Raw genomic sequence first — 24,052 nt, 5'->3', positions numbered from 1 at the left:
TATATATTTATCATGAAACGAGTCGGTTAGCCGCGTATCGCAGCTTCTCCGTCGACTAATTCTGCACCATAAATCACAGATGGGGTCGCACCCGCTCACAATATACTAACCCCATTCGCTGTACCATTATTAGTCACACCACTCGAGTTGATGTTGCAATTGTTGCTACTATTGAAATTATTGTTGCCGGCCGCTGGCGGTACAACGAGGGCAGTGACGATGCTCGTCCGTGTCAGAAGGTAATTTAGTGTTGATGGCTGTTCAATGCTCAGTCCTTCCGTGACTCCGCCCGTTAGATCGGAAAGGCCATCCATTGAATTGCCGTATTTCAGTGCTTCGTACGAGCCGTACATCCTGCAAATGCCGTTGTACAAAACAGTGACAAATGCGATGCACTGTTGAATTATTACGGCTACATCTTTAGGCATTTTATAGACTAGTTATTGGCGCGTTTTCATCAAAAACGCGGGCGGGATTCGATGCGCCTGATTTTTTAGCCCCATTAGGCCTTGAAGTGATCTTGCACATCAACAAAAAAAAGTAGTTCGTCTTTTAGATATGTGCAGTATTCGGGCATATGGTGCAAGATATTGTCGTAACTTAAGCAGATTTTCTAGCGTGTGACCAGAGAAGAATAACCGGCATGCACTTAACGTTCCATCTACTGTTAATCACCTTGATCTTCGGTATAGGTCTTCATTATCAGCTTGCCCATGTCAATTCCACTCTCAATTTATTCGTTCTCTTTCCGTTTATAGAACGGCTAGGATAGATTTTAAAGTTAATTACTACAACACAATGGCAACAAATTATTCGATATCTGTAACTAAGTAGATTGAAAGTATAAGTGAAATGGTCTTTATATAGGAACATTCATATATTCGAATATGTAGCTTAAGTGGTTAAATTAATCCATATGTATTTCCTGGCAGATGCTAAATATGCGCTCCCTTAGTGAACAGCTCGGTGTCATGAGTGGGAGCCTTTGCTGCTGATGAAGGTCTCGTCAACATTATTAATATTTACACCTATTGAAGTTATTGCTTCGTCCCAAATTCGAATTACTCTTACAAGTATTTCCATGATTCTTCTAGAGGCTTTTTGTTTATTTCCGCCGTTGTGTTGATATCCTTTCAGCATGTTGTACCTAATTTGATAATAACAGTGACCGGGAATGACTACATGATAGCGCTGACAGCGTTGCGGGTCCGTTGCCACTCGTCGTGGGCTTGCCCTTCAGGACGGGTTCCTCTCCGATGGTGTTTGAAGCACCTCCCATCTAGGACATAGGAAATAAACATAGGCAATCTGTGTCGTGTCTACACATCCATTGCTTCCTGAAGATTTCCTGCGCCTTTGGCTTCACTTGCGCGAAGCTGTCGGGCGTTCATTAGCCAATGGATTGGTGTTTTGTACAGCGAAATGTATTCACAGCTCTGTCGGTATCTCCCCTTTCTTGACTCTGCTGCGACTAGAGACGCCCATCGTAACCGGTAGAATTTGAGCGATTTTTAACTTATTGAATTATGTTCAATATCGATGACGCATCTTCAAAGCAGACCAGCAAACTGCCAGGCGAACATCGCGAGAAACTTATCGCAAACACTTCACAATTGTACATTTTCTTCGACTTTTTTTTTCTTTATTTTTCTGGCCTGCGTCCAGCAGTAACAAGGATGTAGGCGATTGTGACAATCGTAAGAGCATTTTAAACAAATGAACGCTTAGCGGTAATCAAAAAACGATTTATTACTGTTGTCGAAAACATAAAATTACATATAATGTACTAATTTTTCAATGATTCGTTAGGATACGTTGCATATACGTTACAGGTGACTAGTGAAAAGAAGAAAACAAGAGACTGACACTGAAAAATTCGTGGTCTTAATGGGCGAGTGTGACATATTGTCATCGTCGACATGGAAATTACCTGGTAACAAAGAAGTTTCTGTTGAATGAAGGAGGAGATTCATCTACAGAGACCTACGCACATACTTCTGGAGAGAAAATTGAACAATAGTTCGGTCCTGTATTTGCAAAGCCTGAATACAGTAGACTCATAGGATGCACAGGGACATCGAAAACATGGTGAAAGTAATATATGCGCTATATATAAACGTATAAATTAGAAATATAATCATACGTATTAAAATAATATACGATTTATCTAGTTTAGCATATAGGTTGAATTTTACGCGAATAGGTAGATACTTTGGTGCTTAGATAATGTTAGTCACTTCATAGCAATCTAATTGGAGCACATACGGGTAACGTTTGCTAGTAACCTATTTTCATTTGATAGGACACTAACTTGGCATAAGCCTTTTCAAGCAAGGCTGGCCAAAAGTGGTTTGCTGAGTGTGGCCCATTGCAGTGAATGAAGACCAGTTTTCCGTTAAAAGTGGGCAGCCGGTCATCGATGAGGACCTCCTTCCAATCGCCTGCCCACCAAACCCGAAAACGGAACAAGCCGCAATATTCGTCTTCAAGTGAAAAGCCTTGATCGGCGGGAACAACTCGATAGAATAACGCCCTAGAAAACATTTCATCTATTAGATTATCTATTTGTTCTTGTTATTTCACTTGTTTGAATTATCACCATAATCAGTTTAAATAAAAGAAAACTGGGAAATGTTTATAAAAGACCGTATTTATATTCACGCTCAACAATGCTTTTCTGTGACGGTTCGATACTTCGCACACGAGTGCATTAGGGCTAGCTCGACTAGAGTTTTTGGACAAAAATTAAGCGCTACTCAGTATAATGTCAATACCGCCTGCAAACATTTCACAGTGCGGGTGACCATGTTTGATGTTACCAAGTGCGCTGCCAAGACGCAAAGTGGGTATACAAACCTGCATGTTGCCAAGGTGCCCAGACACGATACCAGCCATTTATCACCGAGTTTTCCAGGAGTTAATTCGAACAACGAAGGTCCATCTACTACAAATTCAGGATTGGCACAAATTTCCTAAAAGCGGAAATTAACAACAGAAAATCAAGTCATTCTATTATAAAGGACACTATAACAATCCCATTTGAGAATGAATTGCCCACAGCATATTATCTAGTTTATACATAGGTATTTATTTATATATGTCGAGAATAATTCGTTACGGAAATGCTTAACAACGTGCTCCGCCTGTTCTGCCCCTCCGATACAAGGTCTTTACGAGTACTGATCATGAGAGGGGTATGCTATGAACTGACAGATATAAAAGTCAAACAGTTATCGGATCTGGCCGGCCTTGCCGATCCGACGGTATTCGCTTTCTATAAGAATTTTCGTATTTCGACGGCCGATTTCACCTCATTCATAGAACTGAAGCATCGCATCATAGCATGTGCGGAGCGCTGCAACAATGGGAACGGCGGATAAACATGCCCGTAACTGTTAAAGATAACATACGCGGCATAGTAGGTAAGCATCGGTCGACATCACGTAAATATCTACGTATACGTATATATGTCTATCGTACCGGGTATCTGACGAGTTCGTCTAAAATTGGCCATGCCATATCATTGCGGAAAAGAGTCCGCAAAATTCGGATTCGGGATGTAAGGGTTCTGGCTGTTACTGTTGATTATACTACTTTAAGGGTCATGTCTTGGTTCACTGTTTGATGATATAGAAGAGATACGGCATTGCGATGGAGGAGACATTCGTATCACGGCCAATAGTGAACATAAATCATCGATAGATGTCCTAGGTCTTCTGCGATCTACAGTAAACTTTACTTATATAATTGACAGGATGTTGTTACATCAGCAGGTTGAACACTTGAGATGATGATGCTGATCGTGTAGCAAAATTGAATTTCGCTAAATGCAAAAATATCATTTGCACATTATGTAGCCGCTACTACAGATGTGGTCGAATGAAACAAATATTTAAATGAAAGGTAAAATACTAATCTGCTCAAAAATATATTGAGCTTCATTGAAATGCAATTCAATCAAAATTTTAACACAATGGCTGTGACACATTAAAGAGCTATCCAATGGAAAGCCGTGTCGGTCTGAAGTAATGCTTAAGAGAGAAATACTGTTTAGCGGCTTCGGCGGAAATCAATCCTACCGTCAGGGTCGATACTCACGTTCAGGTTACTTGAAGTAGGCTGAGCCCTTGTAGTGTCCGCATCCTAAAAAAGTTCGTCAGTATAATCGATTACGGTAGAAACGTCCCGGCTCTAATGTGTCTTTACTCATTATTCTAAATTTTATATATAGTTTAGCTATAGACCTATATAGTTTAGCTTATGATTTAATATTGCCTACGTGGGGACGCTTCCAGACGAACTGGAACGGCGGAGTTTGATGATAGAAAACTGTTGACTGTACGGCGGGAAACTCCGGGTCCTCGTACAGACAGCCCCTCTCGAGGCTTTTTCGCACGCGCTCGAAATCCGACATGAAGACCGTCGGCCTTTCCTGGCCGTTCCGGAGAGTATTTTGGACGTCCTGGCGGCGATTTACGTTACGGTGGCTACCCGCAACAGGTGAGACAGACCGAATTTGTACCACCGAAGCGCGGATTGTGCCTGTTCGGCTCTGTAACCGAGAGACAGATAAAAAGAAGTCGAGGATGCTTACGATGATCGGTAAGTACCAGTGACGTCATATGAAGGCACTACCTCACATCGATTGTATTGCATAGCTGTACGTGCGTAACGTTCATCACGGCTGATTTTGATTCTTAAAAGACTATTACAACAAAAAAATATATATATATGTATACCAGAAGTTCTATTTTCTCCTAAGCTAAGCAGCCATGTCTCTTGAAAAGGTTCGAAGGTGACATTTTTCTAAAGTTAAATTAAGCCGATGAGTTTGAATCAGACTACATAGTAGCGGTAGGGTCATATTGACCGGGTGCTAATTTTTCTGAGCTAGTTACGATTAAGAAAATGCATGTAAAGCGGATAGAAATATATTTAGTCATTTTATTTCCATTGTTGCCTTTAAGAACAGAAGATAGTAACCAACTCGTGTCGTTTCACTGTTGTGAAACTGTTCTTTTTTACAATCAATAAATCTTTTGTTTATCTAATTTTATAATAGAAATAATCATCTCGTCATCATGATTTTATCCGCCTGTTCCGCAAGAATTACTGCGTAATTATATTACTGTTGGATAAATATGTTTAGTTACGTTTTTCGAAGAAGATATTTAGTAAAACGTGAACTAAATATCTTATTGTTTGTGAAACAATTGAAAATTCAGGAAATAACTAGCGGCTTACCGGCTATAAATTGACCTATTATGCGAATAGGAGAAAACGAATATCTCTGATAAGCGATTCTAAAAACAGGACCTCTCATACGATGAGCGTCTGCCGTTGCGGCCTTGTTTGACGGTATCGCTCGTGACGATAGCTAGAAATACAAGTAGAAGAAGGACAACACTGTGGCTACGAAAGAGTACTACCAAATTAAAGGATTTAACCTTATTAGAATGATGACATCTATATACATATATATTTATTTCATGCAACAAATAATTTCATATGAAATTGTTTATCCTCTGCTAACCCATATAATGGGTTAGCCAATATTTCCTGGTTGGGTCCATATAAAAAAAACTGCTCCCAATACACGATTTCTACGTTTTTTCATAAACCAATCACTGTTTACCTTTATAAGTAATCCAGCAACTGGTGCGTCTGCTCGAAATAGAATACGCGACGCGTTGTCTACAATGGTAATACTACAGCAGGGCTTTTATTAAAAACATAGTGAAAAAAAAAAAAAATCGCTTAAAACTGTGCACACACGCCCACATGCTAAATACGAACGAAAACGTTTAACCGCCGTCAACACTAAACGCGTCACGGAAAGGCAGCATCGTGAAGCATTCCGTAGCGTAACGTAATGATAGCAAGGTTTCACTATGGATAGCCACCTGTGTTTGCGACCGCTGGCACGTCCTTCTCGAAGAGGACATTGTATCTATGTCTACGGCTGCCGCCGTCGCCAAGGGCCTATACCTCTACCTAGTTGCTGGTTTGATCTATAATAGCAATACGGGCTTAGCACTCTTTGCCAACACGCGATACGCTTGGATCTCTGCTTTTTTTGCCTGGAAAATTGCTAGTCTTTTTCATTTTCTTGTGTGACAATAGGATTTACTGCAGCCTTATTCCTTTTTCTTTCTGTTGCTTTACCACTTAGACTTTCGTCGTCGCTTGCTGTTCCAGTAATTCCTTCTGACACGAGCACCACTTCCAGATATAATCGATCAAACGTCGTTCGCTACTGCTAGCAAATCACCTTGACTCGGCACACTTCATTGTTACTAAGAGAGACTGAGTTGGTTTCCATTGAAGTCGCAATTGCCCCTGCTGCTTCGCCTGACGATGACAATGGAAACAATGATAATGCCAAAAAGCTAGTGGATATCGCACCATATGGTGCTTCTCGCATTGCTGCTGCTGCAGGTTATGCGTACATATGTGTGATGCATTACACACGTAGATAACGCTACGATTTAATGAGGCAGCAAATGACGTTTTGAAGACGATCTTGAATGTGGGTCTGATTGAGGACCAAACCGCTTGAACGGTAGAAGCATGTTAAGGTCCGCTTCTGCCATATCTCAGTTAGTCACAATGGTTGGCAATAGCAGAGGTCGCACCATTATTTCTAGAGAAATGTACGCTTTTCGTGAAATTCTCAGCTTATTGTCTAAAGCTAAACTCAGATTATAGTATGTTTGATCGATGACTCGTCGGCCCGATGAGTACAATCAGCGTTTTTGCAAGGGGTATTTTAGCATCTGGTAGGGCAGCGCGTCGATACATTTTAAGATTGACGAAACACCGAACACAGCAGATCACATTATGTTGTTTCATGTTTACATTAGACCAGCAACAGTCGCGTATGAGCATCCACTCCATGCCTAAACTGTTAGGTTCTACTAGCAGGTCACCTATTTGTGCGATACAATCTCAAGTAATCCTCCGTCACTGTGAACTGTAACAAGCATACTCTTCTATGCACCTCAGCTCGCTTACTGAGTGCCAGATCGACTTTAACGTTATTGGCTTCACTTTTATTGACGTGTCTTTCCAAATGTCCGGCCGCCAAATTCGTGCACATTTATTTATATATTGCCACTTTGGCTACACACACTTCGGCGTCAGTTTCGCCTCCCAGCTGTGTCAAGTCGTCAGAACCGCAATAGGAATGATCGATACATCTCAGTTTAGCCCTGCGCGACTGATCTGGTTGTCATCCGAACGGAAAAATGATGGCAGTCCACGCAATCAGCGACGTATTGTCATATGGCCAACTACTTGCCGACGGTCTCGTAAGCTGACAACAGCTAGAGGACCGCTCGCGGCTTCGTGCCCTCCCAAAGACACTCGTCACAAAAAACTCTGTCACCTTTCAACTGTAGTTATAGATTTTGTAGATATCAACTTTATAACGGCCTGTAACGGATAGGACAACGGAGCCTGCTTTAGTCCACTGGGCTTTGCGTGAAGGCCCTTTAAAGGAACAGCGGCCTGGATCCAGCAGCGCCTTGGAGAAGGTAAACACATCAGCATACGACCGTCAGTGATCGCATCGTGTTTGTGTGGTTAAGATGTAAGGATGTAGAGATGGCCATGATTTAGTCAGCGGTCGTAGCAGACCAGTGTGTGATGATCCGTAGATCTATCATTTGCGTTTACAGATGCTGTGACCGTAACTGCAACGGTTTGTTAGTTGTTCCTTCGAGTGTGCCTTTATTTATGGACCATCCGGAACAGATCTAAGCAGTCTATAGCAGAGGCTGCTAAAGCAACCAGGTAGTATGATATGTATACAAGTAATAGGCTGCTTCAATGTCAGAAAGTTTCTATTCATTGACGAAACATCTTTTCCCAAATAGCGGTTGATCCGACGTGAAAAAACTACGTTCATATGCATGAATTAGATGAATTGCTATATTTTTTAATTATAGAAATATTTACACGCGTCCGTAAGTCATCGTATGGTGGCGCTACAGTTTACAATAATCGAAAAGGCTCACATTTGCTCCGAAGAGCTCTTTATGAGGCATGCAGATACGAGAAGTTCACCTTCAGCTAATCAGTTCAGGCAAGGCAAAAATGCCGAGAACGCAGAAAGATCACGCAGACGCACTGATGTGCATTTCTGCGGTACGTATCAAGCATCAAGTAAACAAAAAGAAAAAAGACGCATACATTACCTGTACCGAATGTGGCGTCGTGTGAAGCCGCAGAGAAATGAGGTGTTTGATTTTGTTAAGCCGAAAGTCAGTCGTCTACAAGATAACAATGTAAATATTTAGGGCTAGACGCTTTTGTAGTATCACGCACGTATCGTGATGGAAAGCCGGACCGCGGCGATGGCAGTGACCCGTAAAGCAGCCTCAAGCAACCAAAAACAATAATGGAAACCGCATTCACTTTTTTTGTTCGCCGACGTTCTGTTACCTATGTTTTATGATACAGTTACGATTTTTACTTTACCTATCAGCTAGAGCCGCGTCACCTTCTGCACTGATTTGACGTGAGTCACGTCCTGTAATAGTACATATGACGACAGGTAGCCCGTTTTCCATCTACAGGCTTTTATTTCGTGATTATTACGCCCCTTATTTCCTGTTACTGCTGTAATAATATTGATATTAATTTGGCCATATCTTGCTTTACGCCGTTAGTAGCTTAATTTGGACATAGTCAAAGTCAATTGTCCCAAGCGGATAGAGGCCGGCGTTGTGGCTACTAGGTGTGTGCATAGGTATTGGCTAGAAGATTGGGCCACAGTAAGGGACAGGTAGGCCAGCTCTTCAACTCTCCTTGAAGCTTTTACTGATTAATGATACGCAATAAACAATTTCACTATTTACAATTTTTAAAAATGTTATTATTATACATAGTATACGATTGATTGCGTGTCTTCTACGGGATCAGTTAGAGACAGGTCAACTGACCGAAGCAATGTGACGACAGGCAGACGCACTCTGCGGTCAGCGCCTATCCCAAATGATATTTTAGTTTTTTTAGTCTCTATTTATATCATTTGTTATTGATGATTTTAATGCTATCCCTCTATTAAATGCTATAGAAAAAGAATTTCCCAATTCTCTCAAAAGCTCATTGAATAGATCGGTCCGCCCTGTGCTACTCACTTCTATTCCTTCGTGATGCAACTAATTTGGTGTGTTTTTTTTTGTTCAAAAATTAGCAAGGATAAATATCGACTTTTGTTTTCAAGAAGCGTTTTAGGTAGCGCTGAAATTATTAGAAACATGCTAAAATTAGCAGTCGGATTATTGTACTAGTTAGGTCTATAGATTTTCCTACTCTTCCTAAGGACGGTACTTTTCGGATCAAAAAAATTTTTTCCTTCTTAGTTACACTGAGTGAGTTATATAACCCGAAACGCACTCCGAAATTGAATTTCGGAGAAGGTATTCGCACTAGACTCGAGTTTGGCGGTCTTCCCACTGTATCTTTTTGAACATCTTCCCCTAACTCACAATTGATGATCTTTTAGTAAACCTGAACCAACTGCTGATTTAGCTTTGCGGATGCCAGTTCCTACTGCTATTGCAAACCTGTCTGAGTTGGACCACCGTCTCTTTGCCATCCGATCGCACCATATCCGATGGTTTAGGTACGAAAAGAGTCGCTAGAAACAAGTCTCTTTTACTCTTAGTCACCGTAAGCTCAATGTCACTTTGTAGTATCCGTTTACGTCATACCACTCACAATACCACCTGAACCTCAAGCCACATTAACAACTTGATTGATGTTTTTACTGCTATTTCAGTCAATATTTTAAGTGATCTATTCACGCCATTGAAGTTTCGTTGGAGCAGCTGAAGCGTGCTTCAATTTTGGCAACCGGGAAGTGAAAGTTTTTCCGCCGCAACTTACCCAGTTTTACGAAATGAAATGCCTCAAATTTTTTACGCGGTTGAACTGCCCTAATCAAATATTGTTGCTTCAGCTAGCTGGCTCTTTCCAGAAAAACACGAACCATGTGCCTGTTTAGGCCCGCTTTCAAATCACTTGTATCGCCTCGTGTTAGCAAGCAAACAGGTACGAACTACACCATCACAGGAACCTTATCGGTTTTGTTAGACCATCAATAGCGTAGATAATTGTACGTACAGATATACACTTGTTAAAGTCTCTATCTATCTCAAATGTCTATATAATAATGCAGAAAAATTATGCCACCGTACGCACGGATCAACTATTCGCGCTGTCGCCATGGACGCGGTCTGCTGCTAGCCTGCGTCCCCTATTGCATACTACAATGCAACACGTGTACAACTGAAACTGTGTTACACTATAGTCCCGCGCTTTGTGAAGATGGCCGGCGCGACTCCCGCGTGCTTATTTGCGTGAAGTCGGTTAGTGCCGAGACGGCGGCTGCCGCTGGAGGCAGCGGCGGCCAACATGTTCTCGTCTCTTACTTCATGCCGTCGTAGAACGGTTTTGGGGCTACGACGTTTTCCTTGCCGAACGCTCAGCGTCACGCATTGCCGCCAGTGATGATAGTGACGGTAGCCAATGTACAATAGCTGCTTTAGCCGTTTGGTGTTTTCATTATGTGAATTGCCACTTTGTTGTTATTGTTGTTTGTAATGTCGTCGTCGGATCCTTCTCCTAGCAATAGCAACAGTTGTAGCTCGCGGGTTATGGACACCCAACAGCAAAAGCACATGGCCGGCTATCGGATTCCATACGTCTCTAGGACAACGTAGCTGGCTGACATTACAAAAAATCGCGGGAAAACCAAAGTCTACATGGCTCATCGCTTCCCTGAAGCGACAGAGTATGGGGTCGCGGCGGTCGCGTCTCCGGCTGTTAGTGATACTCCGGCTGATATTACGGCCTTTGTCAAGAGCAAATATGCAAACATGACGCACGCTTCGTTTGTGTACGTGTGTGTACGTTTGCATGACAGCAATGCTTCATCGGTGTAGTGGTAGATTGTCGCCAACGCGTCCTGTCCGGCTATGGCGATCGGTCGTGTAGCATGTGCATGTACAGTGCACAGAGGTTTATGGATGGACGGAAAAAAAGCGATTTGCCAGTTGAATTTCTGCGCCCTTTTCTGTTGTTAGTTGTCGTCGGTTATCGCACCACTGCCAGGGTGGCAAACCCTATTACAGGTGGATCGTGCCCGCCTGTGCTTACCGGCTTCTCAAACTCCTATCGGACAGAAAATGTTGTTTTTTTATTTGACTGTACTATCGAGTAAACGGACGTAACCGCTACTAGAAATACCGGCAATAATAATTATAGCCTTGATCACTTCTTAATCTCTAAGTCTGATCCGTCGTTTGCTTTAGCTAAGTTACACCTATCGTATAACCTAGTTAACCTTAAGTTAATGGTCGCTTTGTCATCAGATGGCGTAACAGTATTATCTACTGCCATAGCTTGCTTAAAACTTGAAAAAATTTAATAGATTTATCTCGAGCAGCGTGATGTGGCGATATATACACGATATACATACACGAAATGAAATGTCAATACCAAGGCGAGGAGTTTTGGGAAAAATAAGCAGCTAGTGGATAGGCGGAAGGAGTCCATGGCCTATGGGATGAACGGCATTAATAGCATAGTTGTGGCAGACCTACTGACGGAAACATGCTATTCCATGAATATAATAAATGAAAAAGGTGAACGAGAGTGATTGCCGATTATTGGCGGTCCGTATTGAACTCAGGTAGCAAAATATTTTTACATAGGCGATAGAAATTAAGATGACCCTTAGTTCTAGGTTGACAGTCTTTAAAGCGTTGGTTGATTGATACATATATATGGTATGTTGGTGAAACATAATCGATTTCGATAGGCGAACCGCTATTGAATAGCAGAAAGGCGTTACGTATCTACAAAATTTATGAAAATTGTGTTGACACATTGAGAAACGCCAGAGCTGGACAATGAAAGATAACTGAACAACACTTTTGTCCAATGGCACGTACTGAACCCATTCTATGATCGGAGTTATTCTATTCCACAATTTCCTGAATTGATAAGATTACGATTTTCAGGCCGTCGAGGTCATTTGCGAAGGACCTTGTTTAGGATGACAGTATAGTATGCGTACATCCCCCAGATTTTACTTACCAGATCCAGATTTGAGCATCGGTAACGACCGAAAGTATACGCAAATAAACAATAAGGAACAGATCGTAAATCCTCCTTTCGTACATATAGAAAAACTACTATGCACTGCTAAATATAGTTCCAACGATAGCACAATTCTAAGGGTTTTACCCGTCTCATTGGTCGGAGAAGTCCCTGTCGAGAATCAAGATCTTATCATTGTATTTATTACAATATTAGATCTTTGGTCCCGTTCTACTCACCATTGATTATACGCAAATCGGCAGCCTCGACAAGGGCTCAGAAACAGAAAGTGGTTGAGGCAAAAATAACGGATAGCAACATTTATACTGGATCGGAAGCGGTCATTTTAAGAAAATGCAACTTTTTCCAAACAAATTTACACCATTCATCTACAGCTGTTCATCTTTACGAGCTCTATTACCCTCATCACCCGCAGCGCATACAGTTCACATAAAATATACATCACATGTGTTTATTTCCTAGGCTCGACCTGCCAGTTCATTGCCTGTTCTAACAGGCATACAAGTATAAACAAATAGTCATCATTTCACACCACCGATATCCTTGCACTTGCATTACCCACTTTAACATGTGTAAATGTCTCTGTTAGATGGCGCAAGCAGGTCCAGGCCGCCAAGCGTTTACTACCTCCTTATCTTCTATGATTCGACAACGGAAAAAGCCCCTGCCGTCGACAACGCATCGATGCCCCAGCAGCTCGTTCAACCGGAAGCGAGCTATCAACAGCCCAACGTAGATCTAATCAGCAAAACGCACAACCATTTGTGGGATCATCGAACATCTAAGTGTATCGTTCCGGCCCTTCAATGTCTGCGAACGCACGATTTCTACAAATTAATTGCTACCGATTTTAATAGGAATAGTTATTACCATTGTTATTGTTATCGCTGCTGTTTGTGTTCACATATTTGGTGAAAAAATAAATGTAGTTTTTTGTTATTATTCAAAAGCAGAACACGTAGTATCACGGCGACAGCTGAAGCCACTTCAAGCGTTCGTATGAACGGGGACGATGAGGAGACATCTCTGAACGCGAAATTATTTGAATGCATTAATACAGTGATAGAGATATCATAAATAGGCCTCTAGTTGTCACAGGGGATGCCGCTGATAGGTGATTACTGTTGTGAACACGCACAGGAACGAACCTACCTCCCGGGTCCGAGAATTCATAGTTAGTACCTTCTCGATCGCAAAATGACATTTTAACTATTTAACGTAATCGTGTCTGACATCCCAGAAGTAGATGTTTCCCTCGAATAGCCATGATCTAGCTTTAATACGGTCAATGGTTCATTAATGAGGGTTCGAATCGGATAGGGTAATAATCGGATTCTGTGCGTTTGGTGTTCCTCTACGAAAGTATGTGAGTCATATAGTCTCTGACTTATATCGCTCCAAAAATCTATGCTTGTACAGCTTACCATACTAGTATAATATAGGGTCTCTGTTACTTATGTACTTTGATTTGAGATATCTAGTCTGCAGTATGACTAAGATGTTAAGCACTCATCATCGACCAGAGAATTGTGTACTATGTGCATGAACGTTTATAATCATTCATCGAGTTCATATATCATCATCGAGTTAGTCGAGAATGGTACGGGTCTTCCATCACTCATTACAACCGAAGTCTTCCCCAGTGTGTCGCGTTTCGTCTAAACGTGACACTCGTATTAAGCTTTTCCATACACGTTCGACACGAAGCATTCGTGTTTCTCTCTAGGCAGTATAACTTTTCACTTACTACTAGCATCTAGTAAAATAGGTAGGTTGGGCAATTGAAAGCGGACAGGTAACTTGAAGCCAGTTACCCTTCAATTGAAAACATATTAGATGGAAAATGTTCTCGTGCTTAAGCAACTCCCGCCGTTCTTCTAAATCTGATGACAGTCGTATGAAGGCATCTTTGAAGGAAGACTGTTGAAAATATGGGCTAGGCCACGCAATTGTGGTAAACAACATGAAGTCGCATCGGCCTATGCAAAACGTTGGGCTTGAGTGTTTCATGGCCTTTTTTAAGCCGACAAAGAATTGCGGCTCAACGCTTCGCTCGGTATTGGCCGTCATGCGACCACAATAACAACTTTTTTTGCACAGAATTCACCAGTAACGGGAACTTCAGTCGAAAGGCCAAAGCTTAGAGCCCAAGTAGATCTCTATCGAAAAAAAAAAAGGTTATGCTGAGTTTGATTCACTGGGAATTGTTTCATACGAGCCAGACAATTGATCGCCACGTTTGTTTGTTTCAGTTATATCGAGTTAAGTAGGACATTCAAGAGGAACGCGACAGACAAGCTCAAGCCCTTCTGCTCCGTGACGACGCGAGAGACGCTTACTTCGAATAGGAGGATTGGCTGCATCTTACATATTCTTCGAATATTGAGCCGGTGGATTTTCAACTTTATCATTCACAGCCAAATCACTGTCGCGGCCTTCTTCAACATGTATCAACAACGCAAAATGTAGTTGGAGGAAACCTTCGTGACGAGACACGTTAGTTTTTGGCGAAACGCTATACATTATTCAGTGCTAAGGCGGGAGAAAGTTTTGAATGAATAACATATGGGGTATTTTGCATTCGGTACAAACCCGTCGGTGGCACTTCACCACAACGTATGCCAGTAATATAGAGCTATAGGCCATCAGCTAATCTTTTGCTGGATTCGAGAATTTCCAAAAAAAAAATTATCAATTTATAATCTACTTGTCGTTGGTTCATTTAACAGATGGTGGCACTTGGCTACAAAATCAGCTTTAGTTAGTAATGATACTTTGTTTTATTTAACTGTGTTTATTTATCGACAGACTTCTATCAGTGAGCTTCCTATACAGGGCAAAATTGCCTAAATCGTTCTTATCTTTAGTTTTTTTCTATGCGCTAATCCGATTCCTTTTTTGGAAGGGATGTTGCATTAACAAATTGATATACAGCATTTGGATAGAGACTTCCTATGACTGTACATCTTGACCCACTGTCATTGATGTGCTGATTCCTGGAACTAATGTACAAATTTAACGATCCACGAGTGGACACAAAGGCTCAATTTGGTTTTGCCCTGTTCCTAATATGGCCTATTCAAGTTATATTGCTTTGTTCAAAGGTTTGGTAGCTTCGAACGCGTTTCGTCCACTTGTAAGGGTTTACATTGAACAGATGCTAGTTTTAGATCCTGCTTTGAAGCGGTCACGTGTACTTAAGTTCAATGGACAAACACATTATGGTTGCACTATCACGAGGAATTTTCGTCTGTGCCGTTACTGTTGACTTGAACTCAAAGTCCAGAAATACTAAACTGTGTTTAATTATCTTGTAACTCTGATATAAGATAATGATGTGTTTAAAAACCTGCCACTTGCGATTCTTAGTAATATAATCCTAATTGTATAATCCACAGATGGATCGATCCTGCGATAACTTAGACTGAAGATTTTTGCTCACGTCAACACCGTAATACGTCCGTTGAGTAAGCGATTTTGGTCGTGTTGCGTGCGTGTTAGTGAAAGGGAAGAGCCGTTCTCGTGACACAGTGATATCCAACCATTTATGTTTATTAGATGGTTTTAAATCATTGAGCGGACGTACTCTACTAATGTCTATCTGTATAAAATGTATCCGACAAAGGAAGATCGCAAATTTAGCCGGCAATTTTCATAAACTTCACTAGAGTTTGGATATGTTCGATGGATATTTATGTATAGCGCTAGAGTACCCTGCAATTTGTTTTATAGGTAATTTTATGTCATCGTCTTTACAGATCATTAACGTTTATCATGTCACTGTGTGAATGAGAGCGTTAGCCGATTTGAGTTTCAGCTCATTTCGTATCGAAATCAATTCTATCAAACGACTGCTCGCCGTAGCGTCGATGCGTCTAAGTACGAAGCCTAGGTCGATCCTGAAATCGGTGAACCTCGCTGTCTATCGATTTGTAAGCACGAACGGCTCGGTCTGATTTCGAGTTGTTCAGAGCCAGCGTACTCAACAATCTACTTGATTCAATGTTTAAAACAATGCTACGTAGCTGTATTTTATCGTTTTGTTAGACGAAGTAGATCTTTTTATTGATGACACTTCGTTTCCGCGGAAATTATCACTAAACACAACTCGATTCGGAGCTCAGCAGGGCACACTGGCCCTTGGCACCTTCTCACGAAGATAGTTTCCTGCCATAAACTGCAGGTTTATAGAACGTGTTGCCTCCTCTTTATTTATATCGAGTGTTTAATAACATGTTGTTGTTAAAGCCATTATCGTATGCCAACGAGCATGATGATTCTGCCGTAGGTTGGGATCCAATGCACAGGACCTGAACGAGAGAAGGATGCTTATAACTATGTGGTCATCACTGAGACAGTCACTGCACGAGGACATCAAAAAAATTCGGGAAGGTCGTGTTAAGATGCTATTCGTGCATTTCAGGCTTGTTTAATGAGTACAAATCAAGGCGCACTATTGATGGCATCCTTCTCGAGCCCATCTATTTACATACCGGATAAGGCAAGATAATATGGACATTCTGAAAAACGCATCTCCCCCCAACTGAGTAGTCTTCATTTCACATATGTTAAGGCGGCGGAAGGTACGCAACTTGTTGCTGTACGAAGCTGTAGTTCTTTTATCCCATCTCCATATTCCCTTAATGCTATTTTATACGCACACTATAGGATATTTTGACATTAATCAATGGACCATTTGAATCCCGATGGCGGCCGTCGTCGTTGTTGTGGCTGATCCTTTTCAGACATATATTAACTCTATGGCGATATAACATTGTATCATAGAAATAACATTACATTACTTGCGTTACAAATGAATTGCTCGCTTCCGTTTGCAGGAACCATTAACGTGTCTCGCACCACGTCAACGGATGCGACGTCAACATTTTTCTACTACCGGTTTTTGGAATCGCCCGGATACTTTTGTCTCACCGTGTATATATTAGTGTGGGCATTAAAGTACAGGATTTGTATGGAACGTAAAAGGCTTTTAAACAATTCACAAAAATGTCAGTAGAAACACAACGACGTAATTTGAAAGCAAATTCGATCACCGATGATTCTCTTGTTGATTTCATCTCTGCCAACGTTCAAGTCGTATATTTGTTAGCTTAAATCGGTGGTACCTAAACGAAATCTTTATGCGTTTGTTTGTGTGTATCAACAAAGCAACTATGACAAAGGTTGCTTTTTTGGTTTGGCACAACGGTGAAGGATCTAAGAGGAAGGGAAAGGATAGAACGGAATCTTTCGTTGCCCGATCTGATGCTGCCTTAATTTCGGGTGTGCAGGGTCTCTGCTAGTATTCCAGTTTTGTGCGCTTACAGAAATATGTCTATTGTTGTTCAGTCCATATGTTTATCTATTTAGACAAACGGACAATATGGCAAAGTATAACAGTCGCAACGACTGAGCATCGTTGACTGTGTAGGTTTTCTAACGACTGAATGTTAGTTACTTAGTATAATCATAGAAAAAGGAAAAAAGACATTCTTCAAAGGGTAATCTTATGAACTAGTTAGTGACGTTAAGGATCTTTCACAAAAAGTCCATTGATTTGAAAGAAGACTTGATACAGGGCCGTCGATCGAGCCCTAGCATAGTCGTGTACGAGAAATTTCGACAAAAAACACAGTTGTTATGTGTAGTCTATATGAATCTATAAATTAGACTAATTTACAGCAATAAATAATTGGATTTTATATAATATTATTTGGTGGTAGCGGTACCCCAAAAGAATCTATTACTATTATTTACGTTTCGATCACAGTGAAACGTTCGCTAAGTTTATATATGGAACTTCAGTTTTTATGATTTGGAAGAAATCATACATCATTTTATACCGTAATTGTTGTTTTAAATTATTTTATAATGAATAAATAAATTGTAGAGGATTACGGTAATCATGTGGACGACGGGGCCCGGCAATCACTTCGGGCAAGACGCTTATCAAGTGTGCATACCTCATACGTGCATGAGTAAAATAATTATGAAATCACCACCGGTACCGCCATGACGGCCATATTACCACATGCATAACGCATAGTTACGAGAAACGCCACATTACCATGCACACGTGTGCATGGTACGTACACGTATACGGAACGCAAATGTCCGCACGCCGGAACGCATTTCCGCTGCGAACAAAATCGATCTATTTTTTATTTCGGTGCTTGCTATATATGTAGGCTGTGAGCGCTTGGTTTTCCATTGTCGTTTGTGTATGCCACTAATTCTATCGGTTCCTACAACGACAGACATTTCGCAATCTTTGAACTCGCAGTTATTTATCATCGGAACGAGTCATCTTAATTACATTTTTTCCTCAGTTCTGCTTTGGACGTGTTCTTTCGGTATGCTGTATCGATGTAAAGAGGTGTAGCTAATCAGTAAGATTTAAAAAATCGACAGACCGTCATTAATAGGAAACGGCGGAGGCGAGCACCGCGTCGATGCTGAGCGGTGACCAGATTAAGTACCTTCAGTCTGAAACATATGCCTTTGATTACATTGCTTTTTCAGTGCCAGATTATCCGTACAGGCATTTGGATAACAACGCGATCGACGTAGTACGGCGCGCTCAATTGTCCGGCCACTTATTTCGTGCGACCGAGGGTTTGCGCCAACGTTTTGGCACCATTGGCCGCGGCAATACGTTATACAGGAAACTGCCAGCGGTGGCGAAGTCAGCACCGACGAAAAACATTTTCGGGGTTATTATTCCGAAGGGCTCCGATTCTGGCAATATCAAAAGGATCGCGTTTACCGCCTGCTTCTGATCAGACGAAAAAGAATCGGGGAGAGAGGGAAACGGAAGAAAGCTCAAAGGAAAGGCTCCAACAGCAACCGGCATTAGCAATTGCTGCGGCCTTATCAACAAGAATAACAATGAGAACCATATTAACAGCAAGGGGTTGTTGTAAAAGATCCATTGGAGGCAAATGCGTATGGACCGGAAGGAATCGTAGAGCACCCCCTATCTAAGTATCCTTCTCGTGGCTGTACTATCGAGGACCCTCGTCGACGAAATGCTGATGTTCTCCTCTTTCGGTTGGAAAAATATCACCGGCACAAAACCAAGGAAATATGCAAACGGAGCGAAATTGCCGTTGGCTTGCTATTAAGTGTCGAATGCCTAATTCTATCGAAGGTATTAAGAGCAACGGCTAGTAGCGTCAAAGTAGGGGCCATAAATATTTATAGACGAGAATGCACGAAAAGGAATCGGGTCCGGTGACAAGTCCTGCGACGAACGCAATGAAGACGACGTACTACTGCGATAAGAAGGCAAAAATTACAGGGGGTCACGGGTTTTACGAATTTTTTTTTCGTTACGTTCCTCGCAGCTGTCTTGGTGCTCCTATTTTTATCACCGCATCGCTATACTGTCATTATTAAAGATTGTGAATATCGTCCTTTTATACAGACATTTATTCAAATAGATTAGGTCGACGATTTGAAATACTATTATTTTGTGTTTGTAGCATATTTGTTGAAACATGGCACCTTGCCCTGCCCTAAATTATAATGTTCTCAAACATATGTTAGCGTCAAACGCACCTGCGGCCAGATAATGCTACGGCCCTCTCTTTGGGGCCAGTACAAATAACAAAAAAACGAGGCGAAGTTTTTATTCGTACCGCTCGACTCTATTACGTATTGATATTATCATATTAGGTCTGATAGTGAACCCATTCTGTCCAATGGTACCGCTGCTACAGTACCTATCTTACAATTAACAAGCATTTACAAGTATTAACATAAAAGTTATCTCTGTATTTTGTTGTTAGCGAACTTGATTGATAATAATATGTTGGCTGTTCAATTTAATAAATGATACACACATTTCAACCGGGATTTGGTAGCCAGGTAAGGCTTAACTAATTTACTTATTTTTAGTGCCTTGACATAAGATTAGTTAGCCGACTAGCTCGGTAAGATTTAACCGTTTATAGGCTATTTGAAATGAGCTCCCACCAAAGACAGGACATGCTGCAAATTGCAAAAGGATTACTTATGAAAGACTTCGGCCCTTCTAACAAAGAACATGGCGATATTCTTCAAAAAAGCAGTTCTTTAGAAAAGCTAAATTCGAGTCGGCGACGTCAGGCAATTGGTCCTATGCGCTGTTAACAATTTACAAATGAAGGCCAGGCCGTAAAAATAATAAACGAATGAGCGCTTGCGTTAAGATACGGTTGTTTTTTACGACATTTCAGACTATGACCAAAAACATTAAGATTAATGTTTTTGAAAAATTTCACGAATTATTAGTATAAACAAGTTTTTATTCACCAGCAGTGTCTTCAGAATGGTACTCGTATTTGTTTCACTCGATATATTTTGTTCGATTGCAAGATATTATAACCATTTATCAGCACCGATAGCTCCACGCTCGCGACAAATCGCCTTACTTGTGTCGCATAATATGAATCTACCGTTCACCTTGATTCATTTATAAAACCTTGCAATATCAGCCATCATTATCTAGATTCTTTCATGTACATATGTAGAAAGTTTTTAATAGTCACGCTTCTATCATATACTCCATGCAAACACAGTTTGTTTACTTACCGGGTGATGCGCTTCAGATGACGTACTTCCTTCCAGAAAATTGCGCTATGAGCGATCCCTGATTGGCGGGAACCACACGAGTTCCCTCTAATTAAGCAGTGTCGTCCGCTAGCTATTATTAGGCCAATAAAACTAGCCAGCTGTATTAGCTTCCATCAGAGAATACGTGGTGGCACCGTCCACTTCAGTTGTTTTGTTCTCGTGGGTTTGTCCTTTGCTCGAACACAATTTGAGATAGGTCGGCGATAAGTGAACTAGATAAATGGTACGCACTCATAAATTCTACTAATCATGATAAACCATACGTCATAATCGAACTGCGACCGGCTGTTCTACGAATGTGTGAGGCTCGTTAACGGCCGACTTATTGCCACAAGCTGCTTCTCGAATTGATCAATTGCTCGTCACTATTTAACACGAACAGGAGTGCTGGTCCGAACAGCTTCGGGCCCACTTTGCATACTTCCTGGTCCTGCAGTCTGTACAATCTTGAGCCGACTGATGCTATCGTGCTTCATGCAGTGCTCACTTCAGAGAACAGCATTAAGGTTAAAACCAGTTTTTAATAAATGCGGCAGTGGTTGCTCTCACCCCACTGTTTTTGATAAAATGCGGTCCTTTTAGAGGGATTAGCTACAGAGTAGATCAGGTAAATGTTTTCTTCTAAATCTTTAGTAAATTCCTTTACGTTCAATTGCGTGACAGTCGATATCGACGTCGTTTCCGGTTCCTCCGGATTCCTTGGTAGATTCTTAGCTGATTTACTGCAGGCCTTCTTCTGGAGAGTTTAACCAAAATGAAACACATATAGCGATTCCGTACTGGCTGAACAGCGGCAGTTGTCGCAAATGCCTATTATATATCTGGGTTCGACCCCAACTGCTTTCTACTGAGCCAATGAGCTAGCAAAGCTAACACAGAAACCCCAAGCTGATATGACCTGCGAATCGCACGCTTAAAATTGTGTTCGCTACAACCCATAAGTGAGTGGCCGGTCGACGTGCGCGTTAGTTTTAACCGCTATGACAAACGCAATGCCTGCTGGACTACAACAAGGCAGGTGTAAACATTCAAAATCGCTTTTTCTCGGCGGGTAGAAACAACTTTATTATAGCAGACGAATACTTGGTTCCACTATAGTTAACCACAATAGAAAGTTTGAGTGCTTGAGAAATCCCCGATACTGCTAATGCTGCTGCTGCTGCTGCGATGGCAGCATCTGAAGCGCCGCACAAACCTGTCAGAAGCTGCGTCGTCCGGCCGTTCAAAAAAACCCACTTGCACACTCACAGACCCAGCAGCACGCGCTATCACTACTTATACCAGCGCTGTTTGTTGGCTTACGACAGTGTTTTCTTCACTGGACCTCTTGGCGCTCCGAACGGTGTAGCTCCGGTGACAAACTCATGTTCAAACAAAAATCTTGGGAAGACGAGGTAAAGATGAGTGATACGTTTCCTTTGAGACGTTTGCTTCTGCGTTCCTCGTTGCGTCTACTTTTGCTCGTAGTGAGCACCGCGTTGTCGTTCTCGGTGCTCAGCTAGAGTTGAGATTGTGCAGTTTCCAGTAGAGAACGCTAGAGAACAGGGTTAGCAACTATCAAAGGTGGTCGGAGTCAGTCACTTCGTCTGCAGTGCGATGATGTGCTGGCAGACAAACTGATTGACACTGCCCACAGTTACAGCCCTAGACGCACTGTCATGGCAGTTGACTATGCCTTTTCAGCGTTCGGTTACTCCAATCTATAGCTGGTGCTCACTCGAGCTCTATACGTCGGCAACGTCAGCGGTGGTGGCGGCAAACCAGGCGTTTTTTGAGTGATACTCAGAGCAGATACACTCACCCTGGCCTCGCCTTTAACAACGGCAGAGCGAGCAACTACAGCAGCAGCAGCAGCAGCAACGTTAGCAAAAGTAGCAATGCTGGCAGCCGTGAACGCAGCAGCTTCCGCTGGATCCACAGAAACAGTTCAGCGATATCAATGGCAAGAGCGGCGCTGGCTGAATCCAACGATGCTAATGTCAGAAGCCTGCGCCGCGATTGCCTTCGTCGTCGCTAATAGACGTTCGCTGACACTGCCTCCTTAAGGCGTTCGGCGCTACGCAAAACCTTTACAGCAGTGACAATAGTACGGATTCTGTTTCGTCTCGGACGGAGACGTCGCCGTCAACTTCTCGATCGGCCATGCGCCGTGACCCGCCGCCGCAGGCCGTGCTCCGTGTCCGTATAACAAAAGTAAGGCTATTTCAGCAACAACAACAGCATCCAGCAGAACATCGACGAGACGGCAATAGGGATGCAACAGCACGCTACGACATGGGCTCGATGACGGCCCAGCCGCAAGCGTCGGCTAGCGACTCCTCGCACGACTGATCCATAGAGCCTTCGCTCGTTTCAGAACCGTTGAGTATAACATACGTGAAAGGGGTGCCGTGGGTACGGATACGTATTTGATCTGTCGAACGCATACGTTCCGAATAAAGCAACAAAACGGATTCGAACTGAAGACTGGCAAGGGATGCGTTTCGTATCGTCAAAAGGTGGTGTTTTAGTTTTTTATTAGTCGCTAGCGGGCTCGTACTTTTAAGAAGAAGAAAATTTAGACGCGCCAAAAGCCAGTGAACAATGATCTGTCACATCAGTGTCTAATACACCCATGCCTATGAGCAGTACACCGTACTTTTTCTGTAAACATTATTTTTCTTCATTGGGGGAAAAAAACTAAAAGATACAAATAATGCTCAGAGCAAAAAAGCACCATCAAATACCGGTTACAATTGCAATAGGCGCTCACTGATATAACGATAGAGGTATGGTTATTTATTGTTTGCTAAGCAGAATGCCTCTTGCTGCACCCTCTTGAGTGTTCAGCGGCGTGAACCAGTTCCAAAAGCGCTCAGGAGGAACACCGCTATCCGGGGGGGGGGGGAGAGGGACTCCACGTGCTCCCTCACCTATTCGGTGGCGCTCCTACATATTTCTGGTCGACAAACGCCTGCTCCGGTATCTCTGTGTCGGATCTGTTGCTAGCGGCATTCCGCGGCTCTTCGTCGATTTTACCTTTTGCTCATACTCGGAGCGGTTGCTGCGGGCCGTATACCCGACGTTTATGTATGATAATATTACAACAACAATAGAGGTTACCATGGCAGAAGCGCCGCCCAAAGAAGCGGTATCAAATGTTTAAGAAACACATACCAGCAAAGAGACGGAAAAGTCGTTTTGGCTCTCTTTCAAACAGAGCCCAGCAGCTATCGCACCCTTTTTGTTGTCTTGTTGACGCGCCTTGAAAATGTTGGCCAACATTCGCTAGTGTCTAGGTAGATTAGAATAAACGACGATGACG

General features: G+C 42.2%; 1 protein-coding gene and 1 long non-coding RNA gene across 15 annotated transcripts in view; one reads left to right on the top strand and one right to left on the bottom strand.

Moving 5' to 3' along the window:
- CalpC (calpain C) overlaps positions 1-22,529 on the bottom strand; it is a 26,056-nt gene extending 3,527 nt beyond the window's left edge. The window contains exons 1-6 of one of the 2 annotated variants that reach the window (XM_022850340.2): positions 20,707-22,529; positions 4,280-4,552; positions 4,099-4,143; positions 2,857-2,972; positions 2,312-2,533; positions 111-354 (exon numbers count right to left, since the gene is read on the bottom strand). In XM_022850340.2, coding sequence (XP_022706075.1) covers positions 111-354; positions 2,312-2,533; positions 2,857-2,972; positions 4,099-4,143; positions 4,280-4,414 — 762 coding nt within the window. In that variant the 5' untranslated portion in view covers positions 4,415-4,552; positions 20,707-22,529. Of the gene's footprint in view, positions 1-110; positions 355-2,311; positions 2,534-2,856; positions 2,973-4,098; positions 4,144-4,279; positions 4,553-20,706 lie in introns of those variants that run through there. The other variant, XM_022850337.2, reaches the window with a different exon arrangement.
- On the top strand, positions 4,509-20,016 carry LOC111270225 (uncharacterized). Of its 13 annotated transcripts, XR_015314897.1 has the most exons (8): positions 8,199-8,521; positions 9,512-9,631; positions 9,788-10,059; positions 12,722-13,306; positions 14,385-14,628; positions 15,531-15,599; positions 16,421-16,715; positions 16,971-20,016. It is a non-coding gene; the product is annotated as an uncharacterized LOC111270225 (long non-coding RNA). The 13 variants fall into 13 exon arrangements; XR_002686204.2 differs by lacking the exons at positions 8,199-8,521; positions 9,512-9,631; positions 9,788-10,059 and adding exons at positions 7,397-7,535; positions 7,680-7,794; XR_015314894.1 differs by lacking the exons at positions 8,199-8,521; positions 9,512-9,631 and adding an exon at positions 7,544-7,794 and having other exon boundaries at positions 12,722-12,919.
- Positions 22,530-24,052: the final 1,523 nt, after the last annotated feature.

The sequence above is a fragment of the Varroa jacobsoni genome, unplaced genomic scaffold (assembly GCF_002532875.2).
Source record: "Varroa jacobsoni isolate VJ856 unplaced genomic scaffold, vjacob_1.0 scaffold_1457, whole genome shotgun sequence".
Taxonomy (NCBI): Eukaryota; Metazoa; Arthropoda; class Arachnida; order Mesostigmata; family Varroidae; genus Varroa; species Varroa jacobsoni.
This window is presented reverse-complemented; position numbering and strand designations above follow the sequence as displayed.